Source organism: Hippopotamus amphibius, chromosome 4 (assembly GCF_030028045.1).
Source record: "Hippopotamus amphibius kiboko isolate mHipAmp2 chromosome 4, mHipAmp2.hap2, whole genome shotgun sequence".
Taxonomy (NCBI): Eukaryota; Metazoa; Chordata; class Mammalia; order Artiodactyla; family Hippopotamidae; genus Hippopotamus; species Hippopotamus amphibius.
This window is the reverse complement of record NC_080189.1, coordinates 165449286-165471206: the sequence shown is the minus strand read 5'-3', so window position 1 is coordinate 165471206 and position 21921 is coordinate 165449286. Positions and strand designations below refer to the sequence as shown.

Below are 21921 nucleotides of genomic sequence, written 5' to 3'. Positions count from 1 at the left end.
TAGGTAGAAAGAGGTGATCAAAGCCCCACCCTCATGGAGGTTGAAAGCTGTATAATAGCAGCCATACAGATTGAGTTATGGAGGGCAGGCTTTAAGTAAACTATCTGTCCAGATTGAACTTTCAAATAGGAATAATGTTTACTGAGGAAGAGGTTAAGTTTTTTTGAGCACTGGTGGAGAACTGGGAATTAAGTGTGAGGAACAAATAGGGGAACAGTGCATTGTTAGGCTAGAGACAAATTCAGGAAAACATTTCTGCCACAGATTCAGAAACACACAAGTGTTTTTCCCCTTTCTCTGGGGGAAGAGTTGGATAAATTAAAATTTTTTTAAACATTAAATGCATCATTTGTCTTATAAACTTTGAACTTTTAATATTTCTGAGAGAAAAATACTTGGTGGGCATCATTAAATATTAATCATTAGAGATCAGTTTAGCAAAAAGATTTAGTCGAGTTGGAACAACTTTTAAGAAGTCAATTACAATGTGGGTTATGAAAGAGAAGTGGAAGAAACCCAGGGAAAATATTAGAAAATGCAAGTTCCTTCACCCAGTGGAATTTTTGCAGGGAATTCTGGCTAAATAGCTTGTTGAGACTTAAGACAGTAATAAAAATAGGTCGCTGTGCTAAGGATGTAAGAGTTGGCAAAAAGCAAAAGCTAGGATTACAAAGAAAATTGCAAAGCATCTTCCTTTTTTAAGCAATACTTCCTTTTTAGTCAGTACTTCCTTTTTAATATTTAAGTATTTAATTGAAAAACAGGTAGGAATTAGAAACAGTCATCTTATGGTCACCCTATAAAATTTACTTACATAGAAATTCCACGAATTAAATATCAATGTATAATTGGAGAATACGAAGATATCGTTTTCATATTCTAGTATGTTGATTGTTCAAAGGGATCTTGAAATATTTATTTAGTGTGTTCTTTTGGGTTTTATTTCATTAGTTATATTTATTTCATTAGTTATTTCATTAGGTAACATTGGAGATTCTGACAGTCTTTTGAAGACTTATAAAATTTTGGAACTTAAAGACATACAGCTGACCCTTGAATAGCTCGGGAGTTAGGGTCACCGATCCTCTGTACAGTTGAAAATTTGACTTGTAGTCAGCCCTCTACATCCACGGTTCTGCATCCTTGGGTTCAACCAACAGCAGATCATGTAGTACTATAGTATTTACTGTTGAAAAAAATATCTGTGTGTAAGTAGACACACACGGTTCAAAACTGTGTTGTTCAAGGGTCAGCTGTTCATTGAGTCCCAGATGTATCCCAACAGCTGCTTTAGAATGAGTTGACATGGGGCAACTAGAGGCAGAGCCATGAATCTGGCTATTATAGTTTAGATGTGCAATATTAAATGCCTGGGGAAAGTTGGAAGATACACAGATAGAAAGGAGAATTATGCTCTCAATCAATGCTCAAAATCTCCATTTAATCATGGTTCCTATGTAAAATGTGAAAGAGAAAAGCGTAATAAATGGTTTCCTGCTAACAGATGCTTAGATGATTACGGGCCAGTATGAGAAAGGAAAAAATAAGAAAAAGGAAACACACTTACATTTTGCCAGTTGACACCTGGACTGAGAAAGACAGTGAGAAAGGACAGGAGTAGAGGTGTAGGTCTGAGCATCTTGCTGAATGAAGCAGATGATGCAATGAATGACAGCCTCAAAATGTGCCTCCCAGAGGAAGGATGAAGTGCACAAGGATAGTCAAATCCTAGTCATTTTTCCCAAGGTGTGGTTTTAAATTTCTAAAACAAAATCAGTTGGCATCAAAGCATAGAATATATCTTTTCTGTTACCAGAAAAAGAACCACTTAGACTTTAAATTATACAACCAGCTTCTTGGCATATGACAGTTAAAAATGTGGCACATTTAGGAAATACAGAAAAAATTAAAAAGAAAATGAATAATCCAACAAATATTTTTAAAAAACCTTTTTGCCTAATTTAAAGGCATATGTTTCCCAGCTCTTACTTATAAATATCTTTTTATATTGAAATCACCATTTGTTGATAATTTTATTTCCTTCTTTTTTCATGTAACATACACATATATATATATATATATATATATATATATAGGAATTTTCTCTATCATCCTTGTGATTATGGTTCTACTATAGTTTACTTTATCTCCTATTGTTGGAAATTTAGGGTTAATTTCAGCTTTTTTCTATTGTAAGTAATCACTTGATAAACATCTTGGTATAAAAATTTTTGTCCATATTTTTAATTTATTAACCTAATATAGATGCCTAGAAGTAGAACTACTGGATGACACACATTAAGGCAGTTTATTTATACTCATTCTATCTAAGTTGTCTAATTTATGGGCAGAGCTGTTCATAATATTTCCTAATTACCTTCTTAATGTCTACAGGTGTTCTAGTAATATTCCTCTTTCATTCTTAATATTGGCAATTTATATCTTCCATCTTTTTTTCCTAATTAATCTCAGTAGAGGTTTTTAAATGTTATGGATTCTTAAAAAACAACAACAACAAAAAATCCAGTAATGGGTTTCATTTTTTCACTACTTCTCTGCTTTCTATTTAATTGATCTTTGCCCTTGGCTTTATTGTTTCCGTCCTTTTACTTAATTTAGGTCTAATTTTTTGCTCTTCATTTTCTAGTTTCTTAAAGTGGAAACTTGGATTATCAATTTGAGACCTTTCTTCTTTTGTAATATATATATGAAATGTTATACATTTCCCTCCAAACACTGTTTTAACTAATTCTCACAAATTTTGATAAATTCTGCTTTTCTTTTCATATATTTAAAATATTTTCTCATTTTTCTTTTGATCTCTACCTTGACCCACCCAAGAGTTATCTAGAAGTACGTCCTTTAATTTCTCAATATTTGGGAATTTTTCAGATATCCTTCTGTTGTTGCTTTTCTCTCACTCCATGTGGTTAGATGGCTTCTGTTGTATAATTTCAGTCATCTTAAACTTACTGAAATTTTTTTTACCACCCAGTGTGTAGTCTGTTTTGGAGAATGTTGGATGCACACCTGAAACATACTCGTAATCAGCTGTTTTGGGGTAGAGTATTCTATAAATGTAAATCAGGTCTAGTTGGCCAGTAGTGCTGTTCAAGTCTTCTTCGTCTTCACTGGTTCTCTGCCTACTATTTTATCAGGTACTGAGAGAGGAATGTTGAAATCTCCAACTATAATCATGGTTTTGTCTATTTTCTCCTTATAGTTCTATCAGTTTTGCTTCATATATTTTGGCACTGTGTTCATATGTACATACAACTTGGGACTGTTACCACTTTCCCTTAAAACTGTTGACTTACTCAACCATTCACATGTCTTTTTTTTCATATGTAGAAAAAGGGAAAGTTCAATACAGTTGACCATTGAACACCATGTATTTGAACTGCACACGTCCACTTATATGCATATTGTTTTCAGTAGTAAATACTACAGCACTACACAATCCACAGTTGGTTGAATCCATAGATGCAGGACCATGGATACAGAGGACGAACTATAAGTTATATGCGGATTTTTGACTGTGCAGAGGGTCGATGCCCTTCACCCCTGCATTGTTCAAGGGTCAACTGCATATCCTTTCCTTTCCAGCAGTCCTGTAATGAATGACTTCCAGTTTCTTATGAAATTCTCAGTTAGTGAAAACTATAAATCACCTCAGGGCTTTCATCTTAAATGAACCTAAACTCCCTTTTGATATATGAAAACTGATGATCTTAAGTCATTTTAGGATTATGTCCATGCTTTTAGCTCAGAATAAATGGGTCTTTTACAAATTTTTGTGTGTGCGTGGGCACACGTGCGCACATTCTTTTTGGACCTTTCTTTTGCATTTGTATAGGTATATATATGTGGCAAAGAAATAAAACTTGGTACTTAGTGCAGAGAACACAACTGATTCATCAGATAGTCATGCTACGTGAGGCCTTACTGTTTTGAAGAATCTGTTTAGGCCACCTAGCCAGCAGTTGTTTCATCTAAAATCTTTGGCACCGTTCCTCATCCCTTTCTCTGCTTTGACCCCACAGTCATCCTCAATTGCAGTCTTTTAGCTGGTGTTCCCACTTCTACATTTGTGCTGCTCCGGTCTGCTTTCCACAAAGAGGCCAGAGTAATCTTTGAGAAATACAAATCAAAGCATGTCATTTGTCTCCTCAAAACCCAAATCCCACCTCTGGATCTCACTGTAACCACTTCCCCAGGCTCCATGTGTAAGCCATGGGCTTTCCTTCAGTTCTTCAGACACACCGACTCTTTCTTACCTCAGCCCCTTCTAGAACACCACTCCTTGATCACCCTTCTGCTCCCCGTTCCCTCCCACTTTTCCGTCCTCCACCTATGAGTTTTCACCTGGCTGATTCATTGATTCGTACTCAGCATTCATATTACCGCCTTAAATATCACCTCCCAGAGGGAACTTCTCTGAACCCCAAATCTAAATGTAGTTCTTCCTATTATTTCCTATTCTTCTCATAACTCTTATCATAGTTTTTAACTATATTGTGTTTTGTATAGTTTAACTCCTTTCTCTCCTGCAGTCCTGAAATTTTCATGATCATATACACCAATGTTTTATTTGCTCTTTGACCAGCACATGGTAGGTGCCAAATAAACGATTGTTGAAGGAATGAATGAATGAATGAGTGCAAGAAAGAAAAACTGCTGTGTAGTAAATAATTAGAAACACTTAAGAGAAAAAAATTGTAATGTTTTTTATCAAGGAAGCATATATTAAAGCACCTGTTTTTTAACCTATTTAATTTGTAAAATTATTGAAAGATATAATTCCTTAATTCCCTTTTTCAGCTAAGATTTGGAGAAAAGGACACATTCATACAGTCCATGAGGAGAAGGGCCTTTTCCGTATTCATTTTTGTTTCTGTATTAAATATTTGTTGAATGAGTAAGCGTATTTGTATAATCATTATGGAAAGCAGTCTAGGTAAATGTATTTAAAAACATCAAATTATTTTTACTGACCCAGTATTTCCACCCAAGAATTTGTCATAAGGAATAGTCCTAAATATGGGAAAGGTTATATATTTAAAGATATTTCTCACAGTGTTATTTATATGAGTAAAACATTGGAAACCACTGAAATGCCCAGAAAATTAATTCCTGAGTAAAGCATAGTATATTCACTAGACAGTATATGAGTGACATAAGCTAAAGGTTAATATAATGACATTTAAAATGTTTACATTATTAAATGTAAACAAAGAACACAGAGTTTTACAACAATATTTACAAATCTTATCCACAGGAAAAAAAGACTGGAAAGAAATACGTCATGCTGTTATGGCTAGGGTGATTTCCTTCTCTCTCTTTTTTTCATATTTTCTTTAACATCCATATATTTAATTTTTCCAAGGATTATAATTCTATTAAATTGTGGTATAACATAGCTTATATCTTAAGCTTCAATTTTATTTTCAGTACATTTAAGTGAATCCCGAGCCTTACGTTTTGCAGTGATTTGAACTGAAGTGCCATGCTCTCTCTTTTAGAATGACAGAAACTTTGCTGAAAGTTCTCAAGCTCATGGGTTAGATCAGTCATCCTCTTGGCAGGATCACAGTCGCTTCCTGTCTAGTCCACGATATTCACACTTGAACTGTAAGTAATGATGTCTGGTACCAGTTATTAAATTGGATTTAAGAAAATGCAACTCATGGAAAGATTAAAGTGTAAGGCCAATACATGATAGTAATGTTCGCGTTGTAAGTTTGAAAATTTTTTCATTATGAATCATACAAATAATACCCAAGTACACTTATAATATTACCCAACTTACTAAAAATATAGGGAATCCCTTCTTTTTAGACCTTACACTTCTCATAAAAACTTAAAATGAATCACCCAAGGTAATAATGTTAATTAAGCAATTTTTTTTGGCATGGAGATTGCTAGTAACTGTGGATAAGTGGGTAAGGAAGTTAGATGGTATTGTAATAAAATTCAGGTCATCAAAAAGTAGAATTTTTTTGCATAGGACTATTCAGAAATACCTAATTTTGTGCCAAGAGTAAGGATATGAAAACTACTATCGTCTAGACTTCATTCTGTGAGTAATACAGTGTAAATGTTGATAAAATGTCACACACATTAACAAGGTGTGAGTCTGTTGACCCAGGATACCACCTCCCATCACTTATGCTTCAGCCTGGATATAATGTCCTTAAAGAAGCCTTCAGAACTCCCAGTTTTAAGTATGGTTTCTGAGTGCCCACAATGCATTACAATTTTCCTTTAAAATCTTTCTCATAATAATTATGGAATTATTTGCTATTTAAATGACATTTTGTTTACTGATTCTTCTCTTCACCAGAGAGTGAACTCTGTGATGACAGGAGCAATGTCTGTCTTATGCACCACTGTTTCCTCAGCACCCCGTATAGAACTTGGCACATAGTAAATGCTCAATTAATATTAGATGAATGAGTGTATGAGTTTTTTTATTTTAAGTCCACTTTTATCCAAGCCATCTGGGACTCAAATGTTAATAGATTCTTACTTAGATAATCATTTAGCTCTTCAGTTTTCCTTGGACATAGAGTTTATACATTCAATTTGGTAACGCTGTCATTTAAAAAAACTAGCTATAAAATAAAATATCAAAATTAGCCACAAGGAAGAAGGGCAAATACAAAAATGATAATTCTCATTTTTGCTGATTTGTATTCATGGATTCAATGAATAAATATTTATCGGTTCTGAAAATGGTTTGGCTCCCATGATATCATGATGATTTTATTGCAAAAGCTAAGCATTTTCCCTTTCCTGTCCTAACCATTTTACCAAGTGATTTTATATATTTTCATAAATACTCTGCTATTCTAATCTGGCAGTCACCCTGCAATTTGAATCATATCTCAGGTTGGTTATGGTACTGCAGAATGTGATATACACATAGGACAACATTTTTAGTTTACATATTAAGCAATGGAAAAATTTCCTGTTTGATGTATGTAAACATGGAAGAGGAGGAGGGTGGGGACATAGCACCATCAAACATCATGGTGTCCCATCTGTTAAGACATGTAAGAGCCTAGAAAGAAACAGCACCATGATATGAGCACAGAGGTCATTGTTCTCCTGGTATTTAATTTTGCCATTATGACTTTCATAAGTCTCCCTAGAAAGGTACCCAGAAGAAAATGGTTCGAAGACATTAAGAGGAAAACATGAAAATTTTTAGAATTGTATTTAATGACAGGCAATAAAAGCAACTGTATTCAGCTTTTCATTCAGTAGCATTTCATGACTAGCCCTGATCATTTCTCTAAGATATGCTACTTAAAGGCTGCTATAGGTTTCTATATAAATACACTGGCTCAAAAAGAAATAAAGTTAAATAAGAATAGGAAAAAATATTGAGAATATAATTTGGATAAGAAAATACTTATGGTCTATACTGTATAAACTGACTGAAAAAATCAGCTTAAAAAGTAAACCTCTTTATTAATTTATTGATAAATTACTTGTTTATGTATACATAGCCTTATATGTTACTATTCTTTTTGACAAGTTTGTTTTATGATTTTCCTCCCATACCTACTTTCATGTTTTTAAGGACACTTTAAAAAGTTTAGTTATAGGTACCTATTGTAAATCATTTTAAGTGATTTAATAAACTTATTTCTAGAAATAATGTTTATTCTTATTTGCTTTTCTGATGAACTTTGAATTTTCTGTTTTTCATGATGTAGTATTTTGGAAGTAAATTAGAATCACCCTGAATACTTCTCCATTTTTGTAGCACAAACACCTTCAGCTTAGTTATAGAAAACTGTCCTATAATTTTTCTTGAAGCTCCAAAATTAAAAAGAAGATTTGTCAAGATCAACAAAGAGAAAAATGGAGCCTACAGTGATTTGATAATACAGGGAACAGAAGATGTCTTAAAAATATCATTAATGTCCTCAGAGAGATGAGAAAATAGTGCATCTAGTAAAAATAAGAGCAAGATGCTATGAAAAAGGAACACAGGAAAAGAAGTCTCAGAAATTTAAAATATGATAAACTAGAAAGGTGGAAAACAAAGTTGAGAAACCTACAAAGAAAGTAGAAGATAAAGAAAAAAAGAATGAGACAATAGGAGAGAAAACATAAGATATTCAGAAAATCAATACAAGAGGGACAGTACCTGATTAGTGAGAGTCCTGAGATGGGAGAACAAAGAAAACAGAACAAAGACCAGAAGTAGGGCAGATGACTAGGGCTCACCCAACAAATAGCTGTTGCACAGCTGTTGTCCTGAGATTTTTCTTCCCCTTCTTCCTGTGTGGATGGATATTCTTGTTTCTTGGACCATCCCGTGCCTTCCTCTGCTAGTTTCAGTTTTTTCTTTTGTGGGAGCACCTCCAAGAAGGAGAAGTAAATGTTTACAGTTTTTGTATTTCTGAGAATGGGTTTCTTCCATTCACACTTGACTGAGACTTTGGTTGGCTATAAAATTCTCGGTTAAAAAGGACTTTTCTTCTGAAGTCATTGCACAATTATCTTCCAAAATCCAGTGCTGCCATTGGAAAACTTGATGTGTTTTTGTTTGGATTCCCATTCCTTTGCCATGATCATTTTCACCACTGCTGGCCCGGCAACTTTTAGGATTGTCTCTTTAACCCCAAGCAGTTTTGTGATGATATGCCTCCCTGTGGGTCTTATTTTATGGAGTTTTCCATTTGCTGGGGGGTAGGGTAGGGGTGAGTCATTTAATCTGGACGCTCGTATTCTTTAGTTCTCTCATAGTGAAGGAAGAAAGAAAAGATTCCACCGGGAAAATTTTTAGGAAATAAACAAAAAACTGATAGATTCTTTGATTCATTTGAGCACTTAGAAAAACTACTAATAGACATGATTATTACAGGTCTAACGGAGCTATTAGAAACAATTGAAAATGGTTATTAAGAGTAAATAAATAAAAACGAAAATAAAAACATGGGTCAATTAATAACTCCAGGAAAAAATGAGCAAGAAAAGAAATATTGTCATAGTAGACCTGTTAGGTCTATGTGAGCCATATTTACATAGTCATAATAATATAAATACTCACTATTGACATAACTAGAAGTCCAGATGTAACCATATAGGGAGGATGGGATGAGGGGAAGTGGATGGGTGTGGATAAGTCTAAAAATGATAAATCAGAAAATAGCAATATAAGCTTTTTCTTTTAAACATTGAAGCAAATATGGAAAATAAAGCTAAAAGAGTTGATTGTGGTTGACTCTGGGGAGCAGGAGTGTGGGGTTGGGAAGGATCAGGCAAGAGACTGCTGTCTTTCTATGTAGCTCTTTGGTGTTATTTGATATATGTAGGTGTGTAAGCTTTGACTAAAAAGGAAACTTACAAAAATAAAATGCTGCTAAGAAAACCCTGGCTTTCATGTCTGACTAGCAAGTATCGGATTTTCTTAACTTCTGAATGAAGCATGAAAGCTGGGGGTTGGAGTTCAGAGCCTTTGAGACCTGTATGGAGACATGGGAAGTAACTGAGGTGCTAAAGCAGACATGGGCTTATGAGCCCACAGAACAGGCTCCTTCTTAGCTCAGGTTGGGATTCGTACTGGATGAGGCACTTTTGTCTGTGCTGTCGACGCGAAGGCACTCATTCTGCTGACTTAGGTGCCCTGTCAAAACTGTGACCAAATGAAAGCATAGAATCACTGACCATGGAAAAAACAAAGGAAATGGGAAAATACTGCATAATTTGTGGTCTCTGAAATGATCCAGCATTAATGAAAATTTGTTTTACGTAGTAATTTATGTCAGCTTTGTGTAGTTCAGGTCAATTCAAGAAAAGGTAGATTCCTCCTGCCAGGAAGAAGGGAAGAAATATATAAATTGTAAGTTCATATTACCATTGGACATAGGAACACAGAAATCCATTATTTAGAGCCATGATTACTACCAAATTTATCCTGGCTGGCTGGAAGCTATGGCCATGATTCAGGACACTCTTTTAGAAGGTTTGGATTCCATTACCTGCAGCCTGTAGACAGTGGGGGCTTAGTAAGAGAGACTCATAATGCCAGCTTTTGAAACTGTCATTTTTACTTTTCATAAGTAGTGACTGACCACTCGTCTCCATGTATAGCTCCTTTTAGGCTAAAGGAACATAACTTCAGGACAGGGCCTTCACTCCTGGGGCCTGGACCAGACTGGATTTGAGTGAAGTCTGGAGTAAACTGATGACTTCTTGAAATCTCGAGTTCTTTGAGATTCAAATGCTAAATGTTTATGGAGTTGGTATCTATAAACTCAATTTTAAAAATAAATGCAGGTTGCAATTTTTCTGTAATTCTAACATTGTTGTAAATAATGTTTGTTCAAATAAATAAATAAATGATCCCAAAAAAGAAAGGAATGTGGTTTTTCATGGAGGGAAAATGTTATCTGAAGATTACTTTAGGCGTTGGAAGTGAATCTTACATATCAATTTAACTTGATATTCTTAGAAGAGCAAATCAATGAAAGTTACTAACAAGAACTTTTTTTTTTTCACTTCCTTCAGATTATGTCGCTATAAAAAGAAAAGTTAGTTTTCTTAATTTGTTTTTTGAGGTTCCTTTAGTGGGAGTGTAAGTCCCTCGGATGGAAAATAGTTGATTGACAGCAAGAACAGCATACTCTTCACTTCCCTGTTGTGCTTCAGGAATCTCCTGGCTAACTGAATAGATGTTTCATGCGTAGACTCTCCTCAAACTTGTAAAATAAAGTGCCAAAGATTTACAGCAATAAAAATGTTGGAGTACTGATAGGATTTGTTTCATGAAAGCACAACCTTTCTGTCTCTCCATTTTATAGGTTCATTGTATGTGATAGTGCGGTTTTGTTTGTTTGTGGTTTTTGGGGTTGTTGTTTTTTTTTTTGGTGACTTTTTATTGACCAATTAGGTGCCAGATATCTTTAAATAAATGAGTTCTGATTATTGCAATTTGAGAAGGTATGTACTCTAAATGCTTTCTAGAAGGCAACTAGAAAATCCCCGATTGACTATTTTTTTGAAATCCCTTATGTTCACTTGTTCAAGCAATATTTACTAAGAGACTATGCACAAGGCTCTCTGTTTGGCTCTGAGGGAATACAGCAGAGACCAAGACAGGAAAGGTCACCTCACCTCATGGAAGAAACAGGTATTAAGCAATAAACAAGTAAAATGGTGACTGGTGCTATAAAGGTGAAATGCTTAAAGGTACCTGGACCAGGACTTTATATTAGTGATCAGGAGGTTACAGTTGAGCTGAAACCTGAATGGCAAGAAGAAGCAGCTGAGTTAAAATTGGGTGGGAAGAGTTTTCCTGATAGAGGGAGCAGTAAGTGCAAAGCCCCCAGAAAAGAAAGGGGTATAATTTTCTAGCTAGATTGAACACTGAAGGAGTGAGAGAGGGAGGGAGGAAGGGCGAGAGGGAGGGAGAGAGAGAGTGAGAATGAGTGAGGGAGAGAGTGATTGGGAGAGTGGCAGGAGATGAGGTCCTGGTGGAGGCTTTTCAGCCACTATCAGATGTTTGGATTTTACTTTAATTTCACTGGGAGGCCGGAGTTGGGGTGGGGGTGGAGGGTAATGCAGGAGAGTGACATAACCTGATTTACCTTCTAGAAAGATAATTCTGGTGTGTGGGGAAGAGGACAAGATGAAAACAGGAAGAGAGAAGATGGTGGCTTGGGCTGGGATGATGGTAATGGAGATGGTCTGAAGCAGAAGGACTCAGGTGAAATGGGAGGTATAATCCTCAGCACTTCTCTTAAATTGGATGGGTCGAGCAGGCAGACCAAAGGAAGGAAGGAATCAAGGCATGAGAAACTGCGTGGATGAGTGTATCATTTTCTAAGATGAAGAAGAGCAAGGGATGGGGACGCATCAGAGATTAGAAATCAGGTGGGAGGATTTGACATAGATATTTGGATATAGGCATCTGGAGCTCAAAACAGAGGTAAAAGTTAGTAGAAAAACAATAAACCTAGATTCCAGATCTAGTCTCAGTTCTTTTAGCGTAAAAAAGAGGATTCCATACAAAGGAGGCCCTTAAGAGTTCTTCCTCTAAAATTCTGTGTGCTTTAATATCACTATATACTGACCAAACACACATCTTCCACCCTCACTCTTCAAATCTAAAACAAAATTAAATCACGTAAATATGTTTCTTAAAAATATAGTAAACTATTTTATTCCTACATCAAAGATTTGTTAGTCCATGTAAATTTTACAGAAAACTGTATCAAAGGCAATGATTACTTATAATTTTATCAGTCCAGGGATAATGTTTAACTAGGTTTATCTTTCTCTTTTCTCTTACCTTGCTAGCATTTACCCAAAGAACAGTTGCTCCGGATTCACCTTCAATCAAGGAAGATGCAACAAGTTTATTGATGGATGGAAGAAGTCCACAATCCAAAAAGGAGGAATACGAAAGCAAAAACAGCAAAATGTAATTAGTTGCTTTATATGAGTGTTTTATAAATAATAGCATATATATCCTTGCCACAGTTTGGCCCAGATTATCTAGCAGACATGTCTGTAGCTTCTGCTCTTCAGCATTGCCAAACATTGACTGAAATAACAGTGCAGTTGGTTTTTGTGGATGATGTAAGTTAAACCAGTCCAAATAATATCAGCTCGTGAATGATGTACAACTAACTTATTGGCAACTTATATCAACAGAGAAAGAATAATATTTTTCACTTTACATTTTCCTTTTTCAGGTGTGGTCAGTCACATTTTTCTGACCAAAATTTGGATTTATGATTGAGGCCTTTCAAAAATGACTGGCTAAAAAGGAGGAAAATGAGTACCCCTTGAGGCAGAAGTTGCCAGCACTTTAAACTCGGGGAGCACTTATATACAATTGATTTTATTTTGATGCTTTCTCCCTCATAAATTATCATGTGTTATAACATGTCATGGAGATATGCATATATAATATTAGACAGTCCACTTCATAAATGCTCAGGGTTGTTACCTCCATCATCTCAGCAGTCTGTTACTACATTCAGTATCTTAAAATTATTTCCAGTCATCCATTTGTATAGCAATAATTTACAACTGATATCTGAATTGTAGAGCTATAAAGAATTCATAGCACAATTTATTTATTTGTTTCTTTATGGCCAAATATCCCACTGTGATCACTCCAGTCATATCCTGAACCATCTTTGGTTTACTGTGACCAAAATCACAGCACCAAACTCCTATGTCCATGACATTTACTTGCCAAGAGTTCTAGTATAATTTGGTACTCTCTGTCTACTTTCAGCATCTCAGCCTTTCTTGACATCCAAGTGTTTTTAAGACCTATCCTCTTTACATGCTGATCTACCAGTGGAGAAAGATTTCTATTAAATGCTAAATAAGAGTAAACATCCAGGAACTAAACCCCACTGGGTCATGATGGAAAGATTCTGAACAGAGACAAGGACAATAAAGCGATATCTTTGTAATGTGCATTACATTTTGTGTTTGTTAAACTGTACTTGCTTTTTACATTTCTCATATTTCATAAAGACGATTCTTTTTCTACTCAAGATAAGTTTTCCTAACTTACCATATTTGAATGTGCAGAAGAAATGGCATTCTCCATGAACTCGAACACAGCGGTTACTACAGAAGACAGAGATGTTTTATTTCAAAATTTACCAATACAATCTACATAACCTCTGACAGTACGGCCAGGCATTTTATCATTTATTCATTCCAAAAACCTTTTACTGAGTTATTACTATGGGCCAGTCATGGTGTTAAGAAGGAAAAAAGAGACATAAAAACAGGTGTGCATGTCCCAAAGTTTGTTTGGCGTTAGGAATTACATGACAAAGGAGTGATGTATTCAGGCTGACTGGAGAAATTCTGGAGTAGACACCACTAAGCAGGTTTGATTTGGTTGCATCTTACCTTAAGACCTGGAGCCGTTACTGTGCTAAGGAGCACCAGAGGTTTTAGTGGGAGTGGCATCACTCCATAGTAATATCTGGGGTATTGAAAAATTATGTCAGTATTTTCCTTGATGTTTTGACCAGTACCATGATATTGATATTTTATCTCCTTGGCTCTAAATGACTAACTGGGAAGAAAATAAGAGAGAAAATTAACAGGTTTTATTTAAATCCTACAGATAAAGGTTAGATAGCTTTTTGCTTAATGTGTTAGGAGGAACTTCATGTGGTCCATTCTATTTAATAGAAACTGATCTAAAGCATTAGCACATCTGTAGTCATTTAAAAAAAAAAAAATTCCATCAGGCCAGTTAGGCCTGAAAAGTGAAGGTAACTCAGATTATGTACTTGGCAAATCCTTGAAAACATGTTAGCTAAAGATTTTATAACAGAGAGGAATCTTATGAAAGACCTTTTTTAATATATAAAAAAAAAGCATTATATCATGTTATTGAAGGCCCTGTGCTGCAGTTGGATGAATGAAGGTGTCTGAATTTAAGTATGGAACACACAAGAACTTCAAAGGCAAAGTCAACTTTTTTGTGAGCAACAATTTTGTCAAAATTCCTTGGCCCTCCGTTTATATGGAATTAAATCCAAGGACCTGTCTCCTCTGAGGATTTTTCCTATCTCTTGCAGTCACCATAAGCTTGAGTTGGAAATTAAAAGGAATGCTAAGGGAATACTAATAGCTAGATTTGTACATTTCAAAGCCAGCAACTGTTTTTCCTTTACTCACCCTTTTGGCAGGATAACGTGTGATATCAGCCCCATTGAGTTGTGGTTGGTCAACCATGTTGCTTGTAGCACTAGGACATTGGAAGGGATAAACCTTATTCTTGAAACGATCGCAGCCCAAGACTTAATTTGAAGATTGACCTTTTGGTTTAATAATTTTGATTCTTCTGGCCATCTTTCTCCCTAAACACACTAAACTTCCATTGAAGTTACTGAAGGCCACAGAGGGGAGAAACACAGCTGGGAGAAACCTGGCTTGATGTTTTTCCCATTGGCTAAGGTCATTATTATTTCCTTGACTAACGTCTGATTTGAAGGCTGGAAACCAGTTGGTTATATAACATTTTATGCAGTTTCCCAGAATCACCAATTTCCCTTCCTGTTATAGTTTACATATTTTTTTACTAATAAAGAGATAACATCTATAGCTTAACAAAATAGTACACATAAGGCATTTGGATTTAAAGGTTGTGTGGATAAAAAGTGCCTACCTACTTAGCTAAGAAAACAAGCCTATTTTTCTTCGTTTTCCTACTTTCAACTGTGGTAAATGCTTGAGGCTCAGGTCAGAGGTATGTAAAGCACACTTAGAATCACAGTGATTGTTACATTTTCTCTAACCTGTATTGAATCTTATAGTTAAAAAACAAATAATTGTCTTATGTGGGACTAAATTCTTACATATAATTAGGTGGTGTATTTACTTAGCAAACCCTTTTTTAGGAAGGGGTAAACATCTCAAATTATTTTCCTCAGGATTTGTACTACAAGCCCAACTACACATCATACGGTGGCCAACGATGTGGATGATCATTGAGGAAGTTATTCCTTTTCTGAGATTCTTACACCCCCCTCCTCAAACAAACTGTCCCAGTATTTTCTCTCAATTTAAAACAAAACAGAAAATTTGTGATTTTCATGGCCTTCACATGAGGAAGCTGTCCTCACGAAAGCATCTGGTTTTCTTGGATCAGAACTAAACCATGAACCTTAAGCTGGAAAGTAAATTCGGGAAAGTTTATATATAAAGACATTTCATGCTCTAAAGTATGATATAAAAATAGTTGCATCTTTCAAGTTTAAGTTCTCAAACGTTTAGCAGTAAAAACATATCAGCTTATCCCTATTTGAGAAAAGAAATTCAAACCATGAAAGATTCCATTTAGTTTCATTTCCTTACACATCTAATTTAAGGCTATGAGAAATGCTTACATCTAGAAGCCGAATTTTAGATTCCAAGCCCCCAAACAAATTTCAGAGACGTCTCCCTTCCTTTTGATTAATAACAAAGTAAACGAATCTGCTCTGCTCTGGTAAAGCCAGCTGAACCTTTAAATTCTAACCTCATCTGTCCCCATCTATCCTGTCCTGCTATGCCCATTCCTATGCCCACATAATACCCAAATCCAGACCCAACCCAAGTCACTCTGAGTGCTCTACCAAGTCAGCCCCTAACTGTTGACCTCTGGTGTCTGATAACCTCTGCAACCTGCAATGAAGGGGCTGGCTGACTGGGGTTTGTAGCACCTTCATGTCTTTCAGGGCCAGCCAATTAAGAAAAGGATTTGAGTATCACATGTCCTTGACTACCCTGGTGGTTCAAAAGCCCAGGAACACTTCTGTGGCTGGGTATCTTTTCTTCCATAACACAGCTTGACTCTGATGTGGTCCAAAGCCATGAGACAATTGTGGATGTGAACTTCCTGCCTTGCTCTCTGCAGGACTATATTGAGTTTCTAAACATAGCAGCATGTTAGTTCCCTTTCAGGAGGATAATTAAAACAACATGTAATGCGATGACCTCCACCTTTCAAAATATAAAGCCTCAAGCTATTGAGGATATAGCTAAGAATATGAAAAAAAAATGCTACTACAGTCAAAATAGAGCCATACATTTATCACCTGTAATTCTAACAATAACTATGCTATGTTTGCTATGTGTTAAGGCATTGATGTTGCATACTTGCCATTCCTTGAAATGAATGCTCTGTTTTTCTCAAACTGGCAGATGCCGGACGTCCGTGCCCAGACTGTCTTCTATCATTTCTCCATAGATCCTCATGACTTGACATCCTCTCATTTTTTATCCTTTGGTAAAGCATTTTGACTGGCATTTTTAAAATAAAAACAAAAATTACTATTCTTAAATACAAGAGCTCTGTGTCAGCTGTATACTCGACTGGAAATAAAAGATTAGAATACTGGCTTGAAGCAGTATTTTTTTTAAACAAAAGGAGTGGATATTAAACTACCAACAGTTCAGATGATACAATTTAAGAGAGAATATCTTATTCTGAGGGAAAGGAGGGTAACGTTATATGTTCATTTGTTACTAACTGACAGTCTCCTTTTGTAATGGCAAGTGGGGTCCGGCTCCTTGCTGCTCAAAAGCCAATAAAGAGGCCAGGTTGGTGGAAAGGAAAGTTTGCTTTATTTTGGATGCCGGCAACGGCGGGGGGTGGGGAGACTCCTGCCCCAAGGCCGACTCCCACCCCCCGACAATCAGGGGGCAGGAGCTTTTATAGACAGAGGGGGCTACGTGCAGAAACAATCCAGTCAGCTCTGACAGTCACTTTGAAATCGGTCATCGGTGGCCTGACCAGCATTATCTTGATTGTTTTAGGTACAGTTAATCTTCAGTTCCAGGGTCCATTTGTTCCCATTTCTTCGAGGTCAGTGCTTGGAATTGTGGCAGCTTATGTCATGGCTACAGTCTGGTTACCGTGTAGTTAACTTCCTCCACCTGGTGGGGGTTTCGGTCTCTATAAGACAGCTCACAGGATGTGGCTCAGGATGTTATTTATAGCCCTCGAGGAGGAATGGAAGGTCATTGACTTTGCTCAATGACTAAACTGTTATTATTTGGTCTCCTTTGACTCTTTTCCTGTTTCTGCATTTTCTCACTTCTCTGATTAAACTTATTCTCTGGCTACAGTTTTTCTACAGACAAAAGGCAAGCTGAGGACATGGGGGAGGGGGCAAGGACCATAGGGTCCTGCTCCATTTCACTTTAAATTCTGACTTAATGTTTTCTTCACATCATACCTTTTTTTCTTTTGAAGTGTTACCAGTCCTCCAGAGTCAGCCCCCAGCAAGGGTCCTCCTGCCCAGTGTTGCTCAAGCCAATAGAACTGAGACCAAACTTGGTTGAGAAGCAAAGAAAAGCTTTATTCTTTGATCAGAGAATGGAGAGGTGCGATCTCCTGATTGGCCGTGGGCAGGGCTGCTACATGGGGATCCTGGCAGTGGGGAGGGGCGGAGTTCTCACGAGGCAGGTGCAGCTGCGCAGCTCAGGCCCCGATCACAGGGCCCCGCGCAGCATCTCTGCACAGCAGCCGCCATCTTGAATCACGGCATTGTTAGCAGCCCTTCCCTACGTACACGGGGTACGTGGCTCGCAGAGCTGAGGTGTCGGGAGTGGCTGTTTGGCCCTGGGAACTCTGGTCTGAAACACTAGATTGGAGGCCTCTGCACGCGGCATCCTATGAGCTAGTAGACCTAGAGCAAACACCAAGGGGAGAAAAGGTTAGACTTTATTTTATTACCCAGATTCTATTTTTATTTCCTGGGAATTGTTTATGGGCTTTTCCTGTGACAACAGGACACGTCTAATTTTCATAGTATCAGGTTTTCCATCAAATTACAATTCCTTTTGTTTTTTCTTACAAATGTCTCAATTTAGAGGCAGGTGGATTTCCAAATCATTGGAAGCCACCAAGAATTCAAACGGCTTTTAACAGCCCAAACTTGACCAATGGTGTGAAAATTTGAACTTTAAGTGCGTCTCTCTTTGTTCTTGATATACTGTATTTCAGTTGGAAATATTTTTTGCTTCCCGGTGTCTCTCATTGCTTTCCCTGGGAACCATAGTCATTTCCTCAAGGATCTTTGGAAGGAGCTTTCTGTCTTTGATTTGGGCCGGCCTGTGGGCTGGAGTCATGCTGGCTTGTGCTGTGCGTGCCTTTCAAGACGTCAGGATGATGGCACCATGAAGAGTTAGATTAACACATGAAGCACTTAAGCTTTTTTCTGATGACGTGGGCTGGTCTGTTAACCAGGTGTGGAAGGCTTCTCTTGGTAAAACAAGATTGTTTCTCTTCATCCTTGTGTGATGATGCACAGCTATTTTTTAAAGCAGTATTTATATGTATTTCATATATCAGAACCTATTTCCATCACCTTTTTTTTACCTGAAAGCCAAAAGAGCAATTTCCAAAATATGTCATGTTGCACATAGGATTTAAAATCTAAATGTCTAATATATCCCCTTTACAAGACTTTTTTTTCCTTTTCAGCTCTGGAAGCCAGCTATTATCAGATCATAGCACATAACTCTAACTCAGTGTTATCCCTAGGGTAGTGGTAATGCTGGTTTAGATTGTTTGTCCATTATTGCTGAGCACTTAGTCAGACAAGGGAATGGAGAATGGCAGGAGTTCTGTAAAATGATATAACACAGAGGAGGCTGTGTTGCCTTCAACGACACACATTTGAAACTGTTTACTTGAAAGAAAAAACTGCGGTAGCACTCCATCCTTTATCTGAAGCAGGGTCCTGGAAAGCAGCATTGTGAGAAGTCCTGTTGAACTTGCTGTGCACTATAAAGTCCTATTTCTGAATGAAAGTTACACAATTCCTTGATGTTCTTTATGGACTGCTTGCTGGCAGATTGGATCAGGATGCAAAGTAGCCTTACTTCAGATATTTTTTGGTCTGAGTGCCCTGTGCTTGTCTGTCATTTTGAATTTTCATTTTATTTATGCTGTAAGCCCACTGTGAATGAAGACACAGGTGTGATTTATGGCTTAGCATTTTGAGAACTTCCCATCCCACTGAACCTCGAGCTGTCAGTTACCAGAAGTCAAGCAGCCATGGCAGCAAAGCCATCTACCATGGTGGCTTTGGGGAGGTCAGGCAGTTAAAAGAAGTTTGGAGAAGCCTAGAGACTTTTGCCTTTCTTTTTTTCCCTCCGAGCTGAATAAAATAGATGCATCAGTTCTAACAAGGAACTTCCTGCCCAGAGTCACTGGCAGAGCAGCCTCCTCCCAACAGCTGCAAGCTTCTGAGACCTCATGCTGCTGGCCAAGGTTCATTCTGTGCTTTGACTAAGACCACAGCCAGTAAGGCCAGTGTGTACCGTGGAAACAGTTTCCCACTTTTTCCATTGGAGAAGCCTTTTGTGAGGTTAGTTTGACTGTTCCAAATTAACAGTGGTGGTCATTGCTCATTTTTTAATTTTAACAGCATGTAAACCTACTGATTAGATTCCATTGAGGACAAATCATAGTTTTCTGTAAGGAAAATACACATCCTTTTATTCAGTATTCCTTAAAGGACTGGTTCTCAGAGTGTGGTCCCCAAACTAGCAGCACCAGTGGCATCAACAGCACCTGAGAGCTTGTTAGAACTACAGATATAGGGATTCAGAAACTCTGGGGATGGGGCCAGCAATCTGTGTTCTAACAAGTCTTCTAGGTGATTCTGATGAATGCTGAAGTTCAAGAACCATGCCTTAAAGGTTCATTTGATTATAGTCTTCTTTGAGTTTTAGTCTCTATCCCAAAACCAAAACCAAAAAAAGAAAAAAAAACTTTTCCAGGTAGTGTGTGAGGGTTATTTGGTTTCTAATAATATATATTCTCCCAGGTATCCACACTATGACTCCAGGCCTGAGGGTCACCCAGGTTAAGGACATAAAGCAGCTTCCAAAGATACTTGATTTACTATCAGAGGTCACTTCTCCACCTGCTTCTCCTATCAGGCTTCTATTAACCACAACTCTTCAGCCATTCACCGGAATTGTCATGAAGGCATCCAGTTAAATCAGGACCTACAGGTGTAGCTCTTCTCTCTGGTTGAAGCGCAAGCTAGTATTTGATTATCAAAACTGTGTGAACTTTTTCGGGGCTGAATTTTTATGCTGTTTCTTTCCCTCCCAGGAACTGGGTAGCAATCTGGTTTGGGGCATTAGTTCTGCATTATCATTTCACATGTGATCTTAGTTTTTCCTGTCTCTACCAGTGGCTCACCATCATCTGCTGTATTTCCGAGTAATGTTTCCAGACTCTGACGTTGTCACCTTGAGAAAGATTTTGATTTAATGACTGCTGGACATTTAAGTCTTGTCCAACTGTTCCTCACTGTCTGTACTTGGGATCAGGGATTTATTGTATCATTCCGTCTCTTTGTCCGCTGATAATTAATGGCTATATGTAATTTGTCTTGGGTTTTTATCTTACGTTTTGTACCCTCCATTATGTATCACTGATAATTTGAACGAGTTGTTTGAAATTAAGTTGCTTCCCCTTCCTCTTATTTACTTAGACATGGACTAAAGCAAAATCTACACAAAATTCTCCAATTCTAAACTAACTAAATCTTTTCAGAAACTTCTGTTTCTGAACACTTGACTTAAATATTACACTATGCCATACATCAAAGAAAGTGTGTTTTTTGGAAGAGTGCTTGTTTTTTGAGCAACTACACTGTGACAGGTCCCACTCAGAGTCTTTGCTAAGGAATCCCCCAACCCCAGCTAGCCAATTGCAGCAGTAAAAGAACTGAAATGTACAAGGTCTTGCATAAATAACAAAACCAAGTAAGTTTAGCAAATAGCATAACCCTTCAACTGTGTTTAAAATGTCTTCAGTTATTTTACGGTTTGAAATTTGTACCAAGTAGTTATATAGATAATTTTTTTTATAAAAGCAGCCTGAATAGACAGATGCATTTTATTACACCTGCTGCTATATGCCTTGGAAAATCTTCCCACTGTTGAATTGGGACTGTGCCAACAACATACTTACGTCCATAAGTTACTCAGGACTAGTGGCCTTCCACCCAAGAAAGCATTATTTCCATTAACTCAATTGTCTGTCCATTTCTATATCATTGTTAATTAGTGTGAATCTATTATGTCTTGTTTGACTAAGAAAAGATCTTCTGTACATATTACCAATCTTAATCTTATAATTTTAAAGAATTTAAATATAATTTCTTCATTTAGTGCACTGATAAAGTTGATTAGCTGGACATGTGTGTTTGAATATGCTCTTAATTCCTGCTTACCAATTATAATCATTATAGACAGTTTGAAATTGATATAACTAGACTTGCATACTAACCTAGACTTGCAAATGCTAACCTTTCACGCCCATCAACATTTTGCTGATTCTTGCTCTTAGAAAAGAGGACGAAACTGAACTTTTTAAAAATAAGTGAAAAGTTACATACATTTGGA

General features: G+C 36.9%; 1 protein-coding gene across 4 annotated transcripts in view; it reads left to right on the top strand.

Moving 5' to 3' along the window:
- Nucleotides 1-21921, top strand: part of CEP128 (centrosomal protein 128) — a 437525-nt gene that overhangs the window by 401757 nt on the left and 13847 nt on the right. For 3 of the 4 annotated variants that reach the window (XM_057733203.1, XM_057733201.1, XM_057733204.1), the window contains 3 exons: nt 5523-5631; nt 12319-12442; nt 13268-13444. In XM_057733203.1, coding sequence (XP_057589186.1) covers nt 5523-5631; nt 12319-12442; nt 13268-13325 — 291 coding nt within the window. In that variant the 3' untranslated portion in view covers nt 13326-13444. Of the gene's footprint in view, nt 1-5522; nt 5632-12318; nt 12443-13267; nt 13445-21921 lie in introns of those variants that run through there. The other variant, XM_057733202.1, reaches the window with a different exon arrangement.